This window comes from Sturnira hondurensis, unplaced genomic scaffold (assembly GCF_014824575.4).
Source record: "Sturnira hondurensis isolate 20B ecotype Veracruz unplaced genomic scaffold, ASM1482457v3 Scaffold0002638, whole genome shotgun sequence".
NCBI lineage: Eukaryota > Metazoa > Chordata > Mammalia > Chiroptera > Phyllostomidae > Sturnira > Sturnira hondurensis.
The window spans coordinates 10,627,918-10,646,992 of NW_028075269.1; the positions used below are offsets into that span (position 1 = coordinate 10,627,918).

At 46.0% G+C, this 19,075-nt stretch overlaps 1 protein-coding gene and 1 long non-coding RNA gene across 3 annotated transcripts in view; one reads left to right on the top strand and one right to left on the bottom strand.

The window, feature by feature from the left end:
• Positions 1–19,075, top strand: part of KIAA1549L (KIAA1549 like) — a 97,044-nt gene that overhangs the window by 2,434 nt on the left and 75,535 nt on the right. For both annotated transcript variants that reach the window (XM_037040476.1, XM_037040477.1), the window contains exons 2-7: positions 225–836; positions 2,858–2,973; positions 5,500–5,719; positions 6,534–6,667; positions 12,877–13,039; positions 15,370–15,429. In XM_037040476.1, coding sequence (XP_036896371.1) covers positions 225–836; positions 2,858–2,973; positions 5,500–5,719; positions 6,534–6,667; positions 12,877–13,039; positions 15,370–15,429 — 1,305 coding nt within the window. The remainder of the gene's footprint in view (positions 1–224; positions 837–2,857; positions 2,974–5,499; positions 5,720–6,533; positions 6,668–12,876; positions 13,040–15,369; positions 15,430–19,075) is intronic.
• Positions 8,547–13,111, bottom strand: LOC118983155 (uncharacterized). Its single transcript, XR_005065660.1, has 2 exons — positions 13,029–13,111; positions 8,547–8,837 (listed from the first exon to the last, which is right to left on the bottom strand). It is a non-coding gene; the product is annotated as an uncharacterized LOC118983155 (long non-coding RNA).

Here is a 19,075-nt window from a genome sequence, read left to right on the forward strand (position 1 = left end):
GTTAAGTATTCACAATTTAAGCGTCTTTATTACCAGCCATGGCTTTGCTGTAATTGTCATCTTCATTATGCTTAATTGACTTAATGAGCCTAAGCTGCTTTGCTTAAATTTCAGAGCACAGAGACTTTTCACCGCAGCAAACCCATAAGTTATATCCACTCATCACCACAAGTGATGTGTGCACTCTGGGCCAGTGACAACCTTTGCTTTTTCTCTCTTTACAGTGGACTCTGCAGTGTCACCCAAGGCAGAACCAACAACAGCAGCAGCTTCCACGTTGTTTCCGAGGAAATCCAGTCCAGCACTGTCTGCGGCCCTGGTTGCCAAGGGCACTGGCAGCAACCCGTCAGCTGGGGTCTCAGGATTGGTCAAGAGCAGTCTGACCACTGCTCTAGCTAAAAATGTCACAAACAACACAGCGTCCGGCCCAAAGGCGACCCCAGGCGTGGTCCATCCAGCCTTCTCATTCACTCCAACCTATATGTTTGCAAGATCCGCACACACTATGAACACTCACACAGCCATGCAAGGGAACCTGGGCGCCGCCTCTGGCCTGTTGTCCACAACGCACCTCCCCAGGAAACCGCAAGCCATGCACACGAACTTCCCGAACCCCACCAACTCAGACCTGCCCAGGGCGTCCACCACGCGCTCGCTGACAATCACAGCAGCCTTGACGTCCATTACTGCGCCGGTAAGGGCGACCCGGCTGCCGCCTCTGCTGGCAGAGAACCCAAATGCTGCTCTTCCCGCTGTGTCAACAGCTGTGATTACCACTGGCAAGGTAGTGTCCAACCTGGAGTGCCAGATGTCCAGTAAACTCTTGGTAAAGATAGGTAAGACTCCACTGCCTTGGTTTACTTGAAAGCAGCAAGCACGTGATGTCTTCAGAGATGCAACAGAATTATTAGATTTCTTTGAGTTTGGCGACTCTCAACCAGGGTCACTTTGGCTCCCCCTTCTGCGGGGGACAGTTGGCCACATCTGGAGACATTTGGGGATCTGTACAATTTCAGGGGTGGGGAGGAGGCTGCTGGCATCTAGTGAAACAGAGATTAGGGCTCTGCTAAGCATCCTGCGTGGCACAGGATGGTTGGCAGCAAAGAACAGGCTGGCCCCAAATCTCAGTAGTGCCAGGGTTGAGAACCCTCAACCTTTATCAAGTGGCAGAGGTGAGGACAAGCATTACATGCAGAAAGCACATTTGCCCCAAGGTTTGCCTGTAGAGCAGACGGGTCAGTGATGTTTCCTGTGAATGAATGCTGTGTTAGTAAAACATAGCACCTTGGGAGCTACTACAGAATTCAGAAAGGCTTGTTGTCATTGCATGTTCTCAATCAGCAGATATGAAAAGTACAGCCACAGTACGCTTTGGGGGAACCTGGGATTTCTTTTAACGTTAAAAAGGAGGCCCCGCAAATGCTGGGAGGCAGAGGCTATCTTCTTGGCCCCCACCTGCCAACTGCAGCACAGCAGACCAAGAAGGCACGGGGGCCTTTTAATAGTGTTACCACACTATCAATAGTGCTTGCTCTCAGAAGCATTAGACACAGTATTTGAAAGAGCATGCCAACGTTGAATGCTCGCACCCTGCCTTCCTCTTGGCCCCACAAAGAATGTAATGAAATCATCTCTCTAGACATATCCTATTCTAAAGTGGGAAACTGTGAAACTAGGACTAGCGGAAAGCACAGTATTTCTTTCTATATCTCAAGAAATGACACCATCTGGTTTTCCACCTTCCCTTCCCATCGCCCTCCAGATCTGTGCCTCCTGCTCTGAGTGGCAACCTCCGCCACCTCGATGCAGAAGTCTAGAACATTCCCCCCTCCCTCATTTCCACTGACCCCCGTCACCCCCGCCACACCCAGCCAACCACAAGTTACTTGTAGGTCTACCAGCAGAATGCCCCTTCTTTCCACCACTGCTGCCGCTCCCCTAGTTCACATCGTCACAGTCGTGCACCTCAATTTCTGCAACAACAGCCAATGTACCTGTCTGCGTTCAGACTCCTCACCCTGCAACAGACACAGACAGCCTGTTCTCCAGTCTGCAGTTAAAGGAGCCTTCTAAAATGCATGCCTTTATTTAAAACCCTTCATTTCCCACTACCCTCAGGGCCAAGCTTAAACAGTGAAATATTTCACTTTTCTCCCCTGTGCCTTTGTACTTGGTCTTCCCTCTGCTGGGAGTGTGGGGACCGTTCGTCCCCTTCTTGGCCTGGCTCACTCCCATGATCCTTTGAACTCAGCAGAAGCATCTCCAGGTCCTCCATCCAGGAATCCTTCCTCGATCCACCCCTGCCCAGGTCATAGCTGGCTGCTCTCTCTAGGGTCTCCAGCAGCACCCCAGGCGTCCCTTCAAATAGCACCTGTCACATTCAGTCAGAACTGCCTGTTTTCATGCTGGTCTCCATCTCTTGCACCTGTGGGGTGGGGACTGCCTTCCTGATACAAGGTCCTTTTTGTCTGCTCCACCTAGCTCAGGGCCTGCATCTAAGTCAGGTCTCAGGACCACTGCTGAGGGAATTCCCTAGCATGCAGACCCATCAGGGCAGGTCCTGCTGAGCCCCACCTTTCAAAGTCAGAGGCAGCATTGGTCAGAAATGAAGTGCCACCAGCCTGAGAGCTGTCTCTCCACACAGATGGCTAGGGCCTTCTTTCCCTGGGACTTGAGTGGGGCCAACAGAGCTCCTACCCGAGTGCTGCCCCAGCGCCCCGCCCACTTCATTGGACCTACCCTCGACTGGCTTCGCTCAGAACTTGTGAGAGGTGGCGGCTGTGGGGAGGAGAGGAGGGCTCTTTCATTAGGACGTCTGCTGCCTTACCCTGATTACCGCACTTCGGTTTCGTCCCAGTTCTCTTTCTGACGCAAAGGAGAGGGCAGATCGGTGAAACCTTGAAGCTCAGTGTGGCCAAGGGGCTCACGCAGGCATTGCGGAAGGCTTTCCAGCAGAACGACGTCTCAGCTCACGTAAGCCCCTTGCTTCTGTAATCAGACTAATTCCTCTACATCATCCTCTTGGGTCCAGGTTGTGTTTAGATTGTTTTCCCCCTCCCTGGGTACCATAAGTACACTGGCCGGAAGTAGCATCTTTTTCCATTTTGATCAAAAGTGAATGTGTGGTGGTTGTAGAAAAATTTTGAGATGGAGAATGAAGGCTAATTACCCCATGTCCAGATTTTTTAAAAAAGCCTTGATATACTGTTTTAAATTGTCCTATTGTCTCATTGTTTGGGGAAAATATTTAATATCATTAGTGTAATTCTCTAGATACCATCCATTGCTTCTTCCTTTATCTCCCTCGCCATTGTAAAGAGTTAACAATTTATTTCTGGACATTTAAAAATTACTCTGTCTTGTAAATTGAGTGCAGCTTTGCTGAAATTACCAGCAACAGGCGGGGGAGGGAACGCTTTTTTCCTCCACTTTAATGCCAAGTGCTATTCAACAACTGCTAGATGATTTTGAAGGCACGTCCCAGTGATGGAAGCCTTGCTTTATGTGTGTTTGGTTTGATTCCATGTTTGACAGCAGTAAATGTGATTGGCAGTTGGTGGGTACCGTTTGCACCGCTGGCCTCTCCCCTTGATGCTTTGTTCTACAGCCGTGTTCAGCTGGTGGTGCCCCCCATTCTTTCCCCTCACCACCACAGCAAGGAATAGGAATATGTTTTGGTACATAATTTGTCGGTCATTGTCAACCTGTTTTATATAATTCTAAACAAAAAAGAAAGAAATGCATTCTATGTGAGGCATCTGTACTGCCCTGAACACACACAATCTCATCTGAAAGTAGAAAATGTGAATATTTCCACTGGTTGCCTGACATAGGTTTCATTAAACTTCTGTCGTCTGGAAATGATCTTCAAGTTGTTGCCCTCCTTGCATATCATCACAGACAACTGTGACAACTAGTATGTGTTAGTTCTTTTCTTTTTTTATTGTATTTTTCCATTACCATTTAGCCCCCTATAACTCATTCTCCCCTCCCCCACAATCACCACACTGTTGTTGATGTCCATGAGTCCTTTTTCCTTTTGGCTCGATCCCTCAATCCTCCTAATCCCCCTATTAGTTTTTCAATTGGCTCATTTTAAAAAATTAAATACAATTTCTTTTGAAAAGGTGTTTGATATTACCACCATAAATGGAAATCAGGATCATTGGCCACAAAGAACATATAACTGCGAAAACAAGATTAATGGGAACAGCTTGTTAAATTGAAGCTAAACGGCCTTGGCAGAAATACGACTTGTAAGGCTTGGAGAGGTATTGAAAGTCAGTAATCCCCAACCAGAGACTCAGTCCTCAAGGTCATTAGAAGGGCTTGAACAGGGGTCACTTGCTCTCTGGTGTTGCTTGGTGTTGTGTCTGTGCTCCATCCAGAAGTATCTCATTCCACCTAAAGCCACCTCTAAAATTTTTTTTTGTTTTTCGATGGCAGTTTACATTCAGTATTATTTTGTATTAGTTCCAGGTATATAGCACACTGCTTAGACAATCACATGTCTTATAGAGGGATCCCTTGATATTTTAAGTCCCCGCCTGGCATAGTTATTACAATATCATTGATTATATTTCCTGTGCTGTAATTTACATCTCCACGACTGCTTTTGCAATTACCCATCTCTGCTGCTTAGTCCCTTTAACTCTTTCACCCAACGCCCCAACCCCGCTCCTCTCTGGCACACCAGTCACCTGGGCCATCTTGAACAGCACCTTGGGACACAGTGTGGAGAAACCAAAGGCACACCCAGCCTGTCGCAAAATCAGTTATCTCGACTTCCTTCGCAAATACACATGACATTACCAATGGAGATGGAAGAGTGAGGGGGCGGTGGAGGGGAGTGGATGTTAAAAACACCCTGACCTGTTAATATAAAACGAGAGCAAACACAAATAAGAATAAAATCTAAAGCCTTCGGGTCTTCCATGTGGGTCAAAAAGACCTCAGATCAGCAGTATCCCCCAGGACTCAGCTGTAAGAGAGACTCTTCATGGCCCACCGTGCCTTGGTCTGAACCAACTTACTAGTCAAGAATGGAGTTAAGTCTGAACAACTCTTCTCTCAGCTTCTAGCCAGAGGAATTCACCTCATATATTACTCAACCCCTGTCCTGAAGGTGCTGCCCCAATTAATCGCTCATTTCTGCCTTTCAATTTTTAAATGATGAGAAGTACAATAACGCTATTTTTTTTAGCATTTCGTTCCATAGAAATCTCTTTTGCCTGCTGTCTCCTGTCTACCGTCTTAGGTGGTAATTGGTGCTCACAGGATGATACGAGGCACTTAAGGCACCTTAATTCTATCCACATGCAGGTTCAGGGTAATGATAGTTCGCTGTATTCTGAGCTTTTCAGAGTTGCCAATCCATGTTGTTTTGACAGCATTGTTAGAATAGTTGTTGAATGAGAACATCCTATTCCCCAGCCCCGCTAAATAACTTAAAATTCTGTGGAAACAAATACTGAGTTCTGGTGTCCATTTGTTTTGTAGGTGGACATTCTGGAACATTCTCACAACGTCACTGTTGGTTATTACGCTGCCAGAGGGAGGCTGGTGTACTTGCCTTCCGCAGTGATCGAAACGCTGGGTGTGTATGGGGTCAGCAATGTCACTGCGGATCTGAAGCAGCATGCCCCGAACTTGCAGTCTGTGGCGGTACTCGCCTCCCCGTGGGACCCCCAGCCTGCAGGCTACTTCCAGCTGAAAACAGGCAAGTAACGTAGAAGGGAAGTTTTTCTATCTTTTCTGGGACTGGGGACAGTACCAAGAAAACACCTGTGTAAAAACTCCATCGCTGACTGCTCTGTCGTCTCTTCAAGTCTCTGTGTTCCTCCCTCAAACAGCCCTGCTAAGCAAATGTCCAAATGCCCTGCACATCAGCCTAAATCTTTCCTGGACTTATTGGAAATATTTCTTCACAGGAGCCTTTCTTCCTAGTTATTTAATTAGTACTTCCATGTACCAGGTGCTGTATTTTTTTTCCATGTTATGAATACCAGTTAGAGTTGAATATCCATAAAACCTGTGCTTTGTGGCAACGCATTCCAGATGCCACTGAATCAGAATCTCTGAGCCCGGGCCTTGGAATCTTTCTCCCAGGCTCCCTGCTGATTCCAGTCTTGTGGTTTGTAAACCCCAAGCTTGGAGAAGCCATTGATGTGGAAAGACACAGTGAACTTAATGATGCAGGTCAATTGATTATTTTTTCCCCCCAAAGAATCAGAAGGCAAGACCTTGCTTTGGTTATTTTTTAGCAGTCTTGGAGCAGATGTCTACATATTCCAATCAGGTGAAATCACAAAATGCTTTGCATTGAAGGGAATCTCAGGTCCAATCACACTTTAAATTCTTCTGAGTTATAAATCATTTTAAGAGCCACTTACAGACCTGCAGCCAAACCATGTCGCCCTTCACTTACCTAATTGCTCTGATGTAAAAAGTGCGATTTTGTATTATGACGGCTGTTGAGTCCCAGGAATGAAGACACCACGTCGGTGAGTGCTGATTTACTGCTCTCACTCTAGTGCTTCAGTTCGTGAGCCAGTCCGACAACATCCAGTCCTGCAAGTTTGCTCAGACGATGGAACAGAGACTGCAGAAGGCCTTCCAGGATGCTGAGAAGAAGGTCCTGAGCACCAAAAGCAACCTGACAGTTCAGGTAAGGACGAGGGCACTTGAGCCATGTCATTGACAGAGGCCAATCAGGGGTTGGCAAGGGGTGACTCGGTCTCCAATTTCCAAGCTGCATGGGGTGAATGTTACTTTGGACTTTGAGCATGTGATGCAGGCAAGAGACAGAGCCTCTTGCTTGGGCCGCTGAGCAGAGGTGGTCCGGTACTGGTGAGGATGTCTGCGGTGTAGAAGCCGTGTCTCTGTGTCCCTGCTGTGGTTTGGGGTTTTATACTTATTTTCCCATGGGAAGGTTCCTCAGGCCTTTCCAATACATTTATTATTTTTTTAAATGGTGCTAGAATATACTATATAAGATGTATCAAATGTCCCATATAAAATGAATTGTTTCTAAATAGCTCATGCACTAAGATATGCCTATTCTGTGATTTCCACTGAGTTATTTTCCAAATGTCCACATGAAGTCTCTTACTTCACACACACACACACACACACACACACACACACATTGGGTACTTAGGGCTTCCTGTGTGCCAGGACAGTGCTAAGTGTTTCACGAGTATTTTGCTACATAATACCTAAGACATTTCTTCTGATGTATTATTATCATCATCTTATAGAAGAGGGAACTGAAAGAGGGGAGAGAAACTTCCAGAAGGGCACACAGTTGCTAAAAAATAGAATAAAGACTTGAGCAAAGCCCACTCTTATCCACATGCTACACCAGCATCAATGCAAGGGGGAAATGGGACCCATGGTGAAACTTTTGGCAAATGTGTGATTTATTTCCCAGGAAAATCCCACTCCTGGAGCACTGTATTTCAATTTTCTGGATTTACAGTAAGCATGCCCTCAAAAAAGCCTTTCTCAGACCCATTTTTTTGCAATTGTATAGATACCATCCCACTGAAGACAGATGCTTCTTAATGACATTTATCCAGCCCCCAAATTGCTCTAATTAACTGTACTAGGCAATATCTCCATTTTCACTGAACTAAAAGGCACCTCCAGGGTTTGCCTTTGCAATGAAACTCAGTGGTTTTGAAACTGACCTTTAGCATCGGTGAATTATCAGCAACGCCAATATGATGTAGAAAGCGTGCGATTTAATTTGAAGGAGAAGCTTTCCTTTTCTACATCCATCCCAAGTGGAAGGATCTCATTATGATTTGGTTCGTATTAGACTAACATCTAAAAACATGTCACAGGCTTAACATTTATGTAAGGAGAGTGACTCAGATCTTTTGTGAGAGATCTTTTGTTTTCTGACTGTATTTGGATTCTCACAGGTCCTTGAGTCTGGTTACAACTAGAATATGCTCGGATGGTATTCAGAACACACTCTGATCGTATTCAGGAGGCACAGACTTACTGGGCACCTGCTCTTCATCAGGCCCTGAGATGGACACCAACATAAAAAAAAAGCTTCCCTCGGCCTTAGCCAGTGAGAAAACTTCCTTGGAGAAGACCACAACAGGCAACTTGAAAATTGTATCTAAATAGATTTTTAAAACTCTCGAATATATCAACGGCTCTTGAAATGACTGGAGAATTGGGTGAATTGTTTTATTAATCCCATTTCTCTTTTTGCTTTGGCCAACAGGAAGCCCAGAGACAAAGTTGTTGCCTCAGTTTAGGACCCTCTAAGCCCCTCTATCACCATGCATAGATAACTAGGTGTATGGTAGCTAGATGCATGGCTACGTGTATGGTAGCCATTCTCCTGGGGCTGTCTTTAATGTGTTTTTCCAGGATCTGGTTTTGTAATTATAACTTTGCATTTTATTGTATTAAATATAATTTGTGGAGAACCTTGGATCCTCTGTGGAGTAAGACTGCATCAATATTTAATTAATTTGTTGAGAGAATTGCTTAAAAAGTGACTTATAATTCTTTTTACTTTATAGTATTGAATGCTAGAGGCTGGATTACAGTAGACTCAATCAGGATTTTTTTGGTGCAAATGACAGTATGCAAGTTCACAGGTTTAAAAGCAGATAGAAGAAGTGGTTGGTTCATGCAACTGACAAGTTCAAAGTTTATTTACTTCGGGGACAATTGGATTCAGGTGCTCACATAATTTCTTCACGCAGTTCTCTTCTCTGTTCTTGGCTTACCTTGCTCTGGGCCGCCATCATCCTCAGGCCCTGCGGGGTGGCCCCTTGCACCCACACATTTGCCTTCTTATTGCTCACAGTCTTATGGAACCAAAGCACCTTTTTGTGTCATTCCAGTAAAAATCCTGAGATTAGCTGTTTTTGGACCCACCTGGATCCTGTGCCTGTTTCTGGACCAGTATCTGTGACCAAGGCGATGAGATGTCCCAGTCAACTAGTGCTGGCTCAGATGCCCACTTCTGGAACTTGGCCAGGGCAGTGCCACCCAAAGCACGTGGACTGATAGGGGAAATGAGTTTCCCCAAGAAAAATGGTGATGCTGTCATAAAAGGGATAATGGTTGCTGGGTAGGCAAAATAGCAGTTTTCCATTTGGTCATTCTTGTGGGTCAGTTTCATGAGTCACAGTATGAGTGAGTGGGAAGTAAGAGATCAAGTCAGGAGCCACAAGAGTCTAAGAATAAAGAAGTGATGGGGGACATGGCATGACTTTCAGGAAACAGTGATTCAAGCTTGATCATGGGCCTGTGGACCTCTTATTTATGAAGCTAGTGTTAAGCAGCCATACACAATGGTCACACTTTTCTCAGCTATAAAAAATGACTGTATTAAAGAAGACACACATATAAATGGCAAACATTCTGTGCTCATGAATTGAAAGGCAATTTTGTTAAGATGTCAGTACTACTAAGAGCAATCTAGACCCAGTGCAGTCCTCATCAAAATTCCAGTGACTCTTTCTGTGGAAATCCTAAAACTCAGTGAATCTCAACGGACCCTAAATAGCCAACCAATCTTAAAAAGTTGGAGGTCTCACACTTTCTGATTTCAAAACTTACAACAAAGCTATGATAATCAAAACAGTGTGGTACTGGCATAAGCATAGGCACATAAACCAATGGAACAGAATAGAGAGTTCAAAAACAAACCCTTGCATATATGGTCGAATGATTTTTGACAAGGGTGCTAAGACCAATGGAGAAAGGACAGTCTTTTCCACCAATGATGTTGAGAAAATTGGACATCCATAAGGAAAAGAACGAAGTTGGACGCTTACCTAATATCACATATATAAATTAACTCAGAATGGATCAAAGACCTAGATGTAAGATTTAAACTATTAATCTTAGAAGAAAATAGAGAAGAAAAGCATCAGTACATTAAACTTGGCAATGGTTTGTTGGATATGACACCAAAAACACAGGTGACAAAAGAAAAAATAGATAAATTGGACTTCACCAAAATTAAAACCTTTTGTGGACCAAAAGACACAATCAAAAGGCCACCCATGGAATGGGAAGAAATACTTGCAGATCATATAGTATCTAATAGGGGGTTTATATCTAGACTACACAAAGAACTCCTAAACTCAACAACAAAAATTAAACAACGCAATCAAGAAATGAGCAAAGGACTTGATTAGACATTTCTCTAAGAAGATACACAGATGACCAATAAGCACATGAAAAGATACTCCATATGACTAATCACTAGGGAAATGCAAATCAGAACCACAAGGTACCACTTCACACCCATGAGGAAGCGATTATTTAAAATGGAGTACAGCGCGTTGGTAAGGATGTGGAGGAATGGGAACCCTTGGGCACACTGCTGGTGAGCATGTCGAATGGTGGTTCCTCCAAAAATTAAATACAGAATTACCATATGGTCCAGCAGTTCTATTCACAGGTGTGTAACCAAGAGAGCTGAAAGCAGGAACGTGAGCAGCTATTTGCACACCCATGTTCATAGCAGCAGTATTCACAACAGCCAAAAAAGTGGAAGCCGCCCTAGTCTCCGTCCACAGATGAGTGGGTGAATGTGGTGTACGGGTACCGTGAAATGCCCTTCGTCCTAAAAAAGGAGCTTACTTCTGACATGTGCTACGACCTGGAGGAACCTTGAGGACATTATGCTAAGTGAAATAAGCCAGTCATGAAAGGACAAATAGTGTGTGATTCCACTTATAAAAGGTATTTAGTTTCATCAAATTAATGGAGTCAGAAAGTAGAACAGGGGTCGCTGGGGCTGACAGGTGGGGAGGGTGGGGAGGTGTGTCATGGGTGCAGAGGCTGAGCCTGGGATGGGGAAGAAGTTCTAGAGACGGGCAGTGGTGATGGCTGCACAATAATGTGAATGCACCTAATGCCACAGAACTGTACACTCAAAATGGTAACATTCATGTACTTTACCACAATAAAAATGTATGAAACGGATATAATGTCATATGTCAGTTATATTTCAATAAAAATACTCTTAGCTTGAAAAAGGGTAAGTACCCAGTCAAGTGTCATATGCAAAGAGGCCCCCATGCTGCTGGCTTTTTGGGACCCGGTGAAATTGAGTTTTGTTGAGCAGAAAATAGAATGTTCACAATAGAGATAAAGGTCACAACATTATTTTAGTTACTACTTCTATAGGTGGCAGTGCAGTGGGGGCTTTTGAATTGTTCAGAAAGAAGTACCTTTCTTCTTGGTAGCGTGAGAAAGAGGTGTGAATACCTGTGGCTAAACCATATTCCAAAAATAGTTGCAGACAGGAGTGTAAGTGTATGTCATTAATCCTGGGACTATACCAGAACTCCCTAACCTCCGGGCCTGTCAGGAACTGGGCCACACAGCAGGAGGTGAGCTTGCATGTGATGCACTTGGATCATCACGAAGCCATCCCTGCCCCCACCTGGCCCCTGGAAAAATTGTCCTCTAGGAAACTGGTCCCTGGTGCCAATAGGGTTGGGGACCACTGGACTGTATTATATGTACTCTGTGATAGTGAATTTTAAAGTAATTTCCAGTCATGGGAAAAAGTGAGAAATAACATGAAGAAGCGATTCTTGACAGTCTTCCTCAAAATAGGGTTTAAAAGGAAAGTTGCAGGCATGTTGGTGTCTGAGCACACAAAGGCCTAGGAGAGACAGACAGCAGTCAGCTCCTGTTAGGAAGAGAGGACACGCTCAGATGAAGATATTTTAAGGAAATCCAGTGAAAGGGACCCTTTGCAGAAGCCTGGGCAGCTGCTAGGGAAACCACAAGGACAGTGCAGCACCCAAAGCTGGAACAGTTGGGGCTGACAGAGGAGGGGAAGCAACGGTTACAGGAAACCAGAGGCCACAGCTGCCCAGTGGGAAATCGACCCCATGGGCAGGGAGTCCCCAACAATGATACTCTGCTTTCTCCCTCCCTCTCTCCTCATCCCACTGATCTCCCTTTAGCTGAAGCCAGAGGGCAGAGGAACCCGCCTAGGTGGTCCACAGGGTCTACCTCTGGGGGCACTGAGCAGGATGAGAGGGGGTGGCAATCGGATCTGGAGGAGGAAGGAGCAGACAAAGATGGTCTCGCCAAGTGGAGTGACGTCCTGCTGCATCTGGTTTCCACGCCTCATCTGCGGGATATTTTTGTTCATACATTGACCCAGAAAACCTCCTTTTCCAGTGACAGAAACACTGGCTTAGACAACATGCAAGAAGAAAACCACACCATCTCATATTCATATTTACATGTCCTACATTGCACTCACAGACCACAGGAGATATACTCACTCTCCAAAGAAGCTATTTTATATTTCTAAATTTCTTTGTAATGAGGTTCAGTCACTCTGTTTGTTAACAGGTTGGTGTACATTCCCTCTCCTTTCAACTTTAAAGTTCCCTAAAAGTTTGACATGGGCTTTCTCTGTGCGAGCCCCTTGAGCGCTCCTTAAATTTCATATTGCCTTGCTCTCCTTTGTATTGGCAGGACCAGAAAAGTAATCTGAAATGATTTAGCCCCAGGAAAGATGCAGAGTGCCTGGGTTTGAATCCTGGCTATGTCACTTTGTAGCTGTGTGAGCTTGGGCAAGCCTCGGTTTCATCCTCTGTAAAAGGGAGTCATAATTAGGTACACCCCCTAGGGTCGTGGTGGGGATTGAATGAGGGGACATGCCCTTAGCACGATGCCTGGCACATAGCAAGCCATCTGTGAGTGACGACTGTCGTTATTCTTGTCTCTTCCTCGCTCTTTCCCCACCTCCCTTTCATTTCTACCCTCAACTTCTGCTTAAACTTCTTCTCCCACGGCCTCCATGAAACAGACCCTCATCTTATGTGGCATGTCTCCCCCCCCTTTCCTCCTGTGTCGATTCAGATTGTGAGCACATCCAATGCCTCCCAGACTGTCACGCTGGTGTACGTGGTGGGCAACCGGAGCTCCTTCCTCAACGGCACTGTGGCCAGCAGCCTCCTCCGCCAGCTCTCGGCTGAGCTGGTAGGGTTCTACCTCACCTACCCACCGCTCACTATTGCTGAACGTGAGTTTGCGCCCGTCCTACTGGGACTCTGCCATTTTCCCGGGGGCCTTTCTTCATTTTGCAGACAATCACGGTGGCAGGCTGCATGCTTGCTCTTCGGTCATAAACCAGCAACTGGAATTAGAGATACATGGGATTTTGAATTGATCACGAGTTTATTGCACATTGTAAAAAAGCCCTTGCTGGTGCCTTTATTCTTTACATGTGGGGGCAACTTTTCCCGCAAGTCCGCCCCATCCACCATGGATGAAAGTAAACATTACCAAGACATGATCTGCTTGGGGAGGAGAGGTGGCCGATCCCTCGAAAGGGAAGGGCCTTCGGCTCCTTCCTCCAGGGGCTTTTATTGGGTTGTAAAACACAGGGATACGGGTGGTAAAGATCAAACAGGAGATAACATTTCAAAGAAACCTGAGGGCTCAGTCTGAGTCAGTGTCTGTCAGGGAAGGGGGTTGCAGAAACTTTGGGAGACATACTCATTTCTTGCTCAGACCCTTAACATGTGAATGAAAGCACTCTTAGCAGAGTAGGTTTCACAAGTTTTTTAGGAATTCTTTGTGATGCCAGATTTTTCCGTGGGATCCTCTCTGGCAAGGCAAGGAGCTGCACCCCTCCCCATCAGGTATTCAGGCTTAAGTGGATTAGAGCCAGAAAGTGCTTTTCCCAGAGGACATCGGGACTTGGGCTATGTCACATAGCCGGGTGGGGGTGGGGAAGGGTCCATTGCTCATTGCTCACTCTTTGTTGCAACCCGCCGAGTCCTTGCATGATGGCCTCCTAAGTGATTGAGTCTGGCTTAGGTTGCTCCTCCCTGTGAGGAGACTTACCCGTCATGGACTTCCTACCATGCTTTGGGGGCAGGGAGGAAACTGAGGCAGCATTTGCTACCAGAGACAAGCTTTGTCTCCTGTGGCTCGCATTCCAGAGGTCACTTGCTCATCCTTAGCCATGGGAGGTAGTTACAATTCCTGAAACCAGGCAGAGCGGTCCACAACATTCACACGTCTGTCATCTCATTTAATCCTTATAACCACCCCTGTGAGGTAGGTGCACAGTTAGCGCCATTGTGCGGATGAGAAAACTGAACTTTGTTACATTTAATAAAACATCCATGCTCACACAGCTAGTGAGACCTGGAATCTGGAGTTTGAACCCAAGCAGTCTGCCTCTGAGCATCCAGTCCTGCCTGGCGGGGCATCTGTCCTCATGGCCATGTGGAGTGCTGTGGTTCCCCGGCTCCTGCCATCAGCAGACATCCTGGGCCGGCAGCCCTTGCCCTGGCGGCAGGTTCCAGGGCAGTTCATTTGCATTCAGCACCATGACTTCTCTTGATGAAGTCCCCATAGCCTTGTGGCCTCACCTTCCTCTAATGCTTCAGTTACACAATCCTCATTACCACGCAGCAGGCACAGGCTTCGAGGACGATGCAGCCTACCCTTTGTCCCCAAACACTTACTTGGTAGCCAAAGGAAGGAATAATCTGCTTTTAAGTGTAATTGTTGGTACATTTCTCAAGGTCACTGGGCAAGTTCTCTTTTAAACCACATATTAGCAAAATTCTATTTCCTTCCGTGGTTGCTTTAGATATTACAAATACATGTGATGATGTATGTGGATATACTTCAGCCCACGGTAGCCATTCAGAATTTTTTTTGAATGTTGGTTTAATAGCAAGCTTTTGCAAATTTCCATGTAGTAAGGACAGATAACTGGATTTTATGGAAAAGATTTTATGGAAAAGATAAAAGAAGGCTTCATGACACATGGCAGCATGTGAATAATTTATTTTCTCCCATCTTGATATTTTGATAGTAACAACAGCTAAGATTTACTGAGCACTTACTGTGGCCAGGCACTGTGCTAAGCCCTGTATGTGCCTTAACTCCGGTGGCCACTACACCTGTGAAAAAATGTTAGTTACAAGCATTTGGCTGCTAAACTCAGTCCTTGACATTGGGAAAATCCATTCAAGAGCTAATCATTCCTAAAAACGGTAGTGATGGTTAGATATTGTTAAAGAAAAAGCTACAGTTAAGACAGGCTCTAGCTGTGGATCTTAATAATGAAGATGTTCAACATAAGGAGGGTTTGATGGAAAGCTGAAAGTGCGGAAATCCACAAACCTGAGAAAATTCTTCATCTGAAAGTGAGCTCTTTGCTGAGTGTTTTAGTTTTCTGAACAGCAGGGTAGTTTTAGCCTGAGGTCATAGAATTCCTAAGGATGATACAGCAGGCTCCAGCTCCTTCATATTTCGTCACTTGTGTTTATTTCCCATAACAGTAATTACCTATCAAACTCAGAAAAGTAATTTGTTTCTCATTTGTTGTAGCGCTGGAATACCCCAACCTTGACATATCAGAGACAACCAGAGACTATTGGGTAATTACAGGTAATCTCTTATTTTATTTCCCCTTTCCCTCATTAGGTTGTTTTTTTTTTTTTTAACTGCATGTCAAAAGGGAAAAAAACCTAAAAGAATTAAAACTGCATGGTACTCAGTGATAGGATTGGCATCTGTTCTCTGGTCCTGTGCCCGTAATTCAAGGAGTTACTGTCCCAGGACCAGGAGTGGGTGGAGTAAGCTAAAACAAGAAAAAGCGTCATGCTGAGGATGAGTATTAGATAACCAATCTAAAATAGCAAGCTGCAAATCCCTCCTAGCAGCCTCCCCTTTGCAGAAAGTGGACTGATCAGAAGGTACAGGGTTTACCGGTGGCCATCCAGGGCGTGTCTATGTGGAAGATGGGCCTTCCTGCACTGCCCTACAAAATGCCAGTGAAGGCCAGAGGAACGCCAGGCGTGTACTTTCCTCTGTCCCCAGGCATGAGGCCCACACCCACTCTGGCCCTGGTGGAGCCCAGGCGTGGCGTGTCCTGACAATGAGGGCGGATGGAAGTGGAAGGGTGTTTTGGTGGCATTTTCTTTTTTTTCCCTTGACATTTCCCAACTGAGCTTTCTGAAACAGCAAAAACATTTCTTGTTTTTCAAAAGTCAGACAGTAGCTCAGAAAAATCAGAGAAGCCACAATTGGAAGCAGAGAGAGAAGGCAGGTGTTCATTGGAGGAAAGGGACCAGGCCAGCCGTAAAAAGAAGGGACAGGAGAGGGAGGGTATTAGTTGGCTGGGGCTGCCTTAGAAAGCACCACAGACTGGGGTGGGGTCAGGTGGGGTGGGGAGGGGGCTTCACCATTTCTGGAGGCTGGACATCCCATATAAAGGTATCAGCAGGGTTGGTTTCTCTGAGGCCTTTCTCCTTGGCTTACGGATGGCCATTTTTCCTGTCTTCATATGGCTTTCCCCCTGTGTGTTTGTCCTAACTTCCTCTTCTTATAAGGACACCAGCATATTGGGTTCCGGTGCACGTATATGATCTCATTTTACCTCAGTAAGGTCTTTAAAGGCCCTATCTCAGAATACAGTCACATTCTGAGGGACTAGGACTTCAACATCCGAATTTCGGGAGATCACGGTTCAGCCCCTAACAAGGAAGGAGGAAGACCCTGCAAGTCATGGAAGACATGCCTGGGCAAGCAGGCCCTCCTGAATCACCTCCAGCCCCAGCTGGGTAACTCGGTTAAAGTGTCAGCCGGATACACAAAGGTCGTAGGTTTGATCCCCGGTCCGGGAACATACAACAAGCAACCAATGAATACATCAATAAGTAGAACAACAAATTCTCATTCTCTCCCTCTCTTTCCCTCACTCCCTCTCTCTCCCCTACCTCCCCTTCCTCTCTCTAAAATCAATTTAAAAATGAAAACCCCTTTCCCTCTCCGCCTTCCCCCTCGCCTGCTGTCCCGAGCCAGGTGGGCTTCTGCCTGAACACCGAGGAAGGAGCACACAGTCCTGCTTGAGGAGGCTGCTCGGGACCTCCCTAAACTGCAGAAAATTGCTTTGCTTTCTCCCCCGCAGAGCCATGGATGTGCAGAGGTTCTTTTTTTTTTTTTTTTACTTNTTGCTTTCTCCCCCGCAGAGCCATGGACGTGCAGAGATTCTTTTTTTTTTTTTTTTACCTGCTAAGAAGACAAACTAAAGAAATATCTTTAAAAAGAAAGAAAAAAATTCACCAGAGTTTATGCCCAAGAGAGAGACAATGCTAACCCAGCAACACATCTTTGAAGGCAGCAGATTATATAACACAAAATCTTTTTTTTTCTCCACCAGGAATGCTGCCTTTTAATTTGCAGAGATTTTTGTCCTTCTAGTAACTTAATGTTTGCATTAAATGGGAACATATCTGCTCTTAAACACAGGATGTCCTAGACAACTTCTTGTTTCAGTTTGTCCTCATGTACCTGTGTCTTGCCCTGCCTCAACTGTAGGGACATAAACTTAATACCCCCCACATGTGGGCTTGTTTTCAGGATTCTTCTGGGACTGAATGCTCTGTCCCCTCACCTCTGTAACCCTCCTTTGTTGTTGCTGTCGTGGCCGTGCGTGATCAGAAGAAACAGTGGTCTCTCACTGTGTTTTGGACCAGTTGGATCAGTTGGTATTTGGGGGGACTGAAATCATCCTCAGCATGGCCCTCCTTCCTTCGCTTTGGCTCGTGGCCACTTTCTAAGCCCATGGGTGGGCACCACCAGCCTTTTCCCGTTAGTTACAGAAGGGGTAGGGATGGGGAACTGAGAGAAGAAGACAGCTTTGTGCATCCTGTTCAAACCCACAGCCCCTTGAACACTCCCAACCACTCTGCGTTCACTCCCAGGCGTTCATCCCTGGCCATTGCTAACTTGGAGGCGCTTTCCTTTGGTCAGTGGGTATGATAATACTCTGGCATGTTTTCACCTGTATGCCCACTGAGCTTGCATTAAATGTGTTCTGGCACACTATGCGCTTCTGCCCTCCCTGGGCGTGGTCCCTCCTTGGTGGAAAATCATTGGCTGGGGTGATTCCTGCAATGCGTCTTTGCAGAGAATCCAGGAGCTACCCTGTTGTCCATGGGTCTTGCCATCAGGTGGGATAGAGACGTGCAGACTTACCGTTGCCCCCTGACCGAGGTGAGAGCCCAGCGTGGGTTTGAAACCTGTCTTTATTTCACCCACTGGAGTAAAAATACTGCAGACCCAGCCATCACAGGATTCCTTCTGGTCTCAGCTCTGCTACATATGACCTGAGTGTATCCTTGAGCCAGTCACTAGACCCTGTGGGTATCACACCCTCACCCTTAAAATCAGAAGATAAGAACTGAACATTTGGGTTCTTTTGGCTCTGAATGTGCGGGATTCAACCACAAATAAAACAGTTTCGATTGAATACAGGAAGCTGAACCAGGCCCAATCATCGGAACTTCAGGGTCCAGTGCACTTGCAAATAAAGGATAATAAGAGAGTAGTGATGTAAAAGTCACCAAATGTGCTGGACAAAGCTCCTTTGAACACAGCTGGAGACTTGCCTACTTCCTCTAAGCTGAGTCAGTGGCAGGAAGGGTAAGAGTGGGAAGCCAGGGTCCAAGCTCCCCTAGTGCTTGTGTGCCTCTGGGGGAGCTGTGGGTGCCTACCCCTCTCTACTCCCTTCCTGGCCAGTAGAGAGGCCCAGGAGCCTGAGACCTGGCACACTTCTTGGGGGGAAGGAGAGGAGCCACAGTCCTGGAGCACAGTTCTGTGTCAGGTTTTTGCTCCCTGGTAAGGATGTGTCTAGCAAAGAAGGGGAGACGTGTGAACAACAACAAAGATACCAATTATGGGCACCTTCTCAAGTGCCCTAGAGCACTGTGCTGGAAGCACTTTTTTAAAAATAAAGTGTCTGTTCTTTACGATGACACACTCAAGAGTAGAATATGATCCCTTGTTTTCAGATGTGGAAACAGAACCCAACGGAACTAGACGTCTTGCCCAGAAACACGCAGTGAAAGGGGGACTCAGAATTCAAACCCAGGGCCCTGGCTGCAACCCCCCACTCTTCCTCAGCCCCCTCCTAAGGACACATAATCTTCGCCAACAGGGCAGTGAAGCCTGCGGGAACTGTCCAGGTGCTGATTCCATGGAACTCCAGGAGGTTCCCACAGGCTTTCTATGGAAGTTTCTTTGTTTTTCT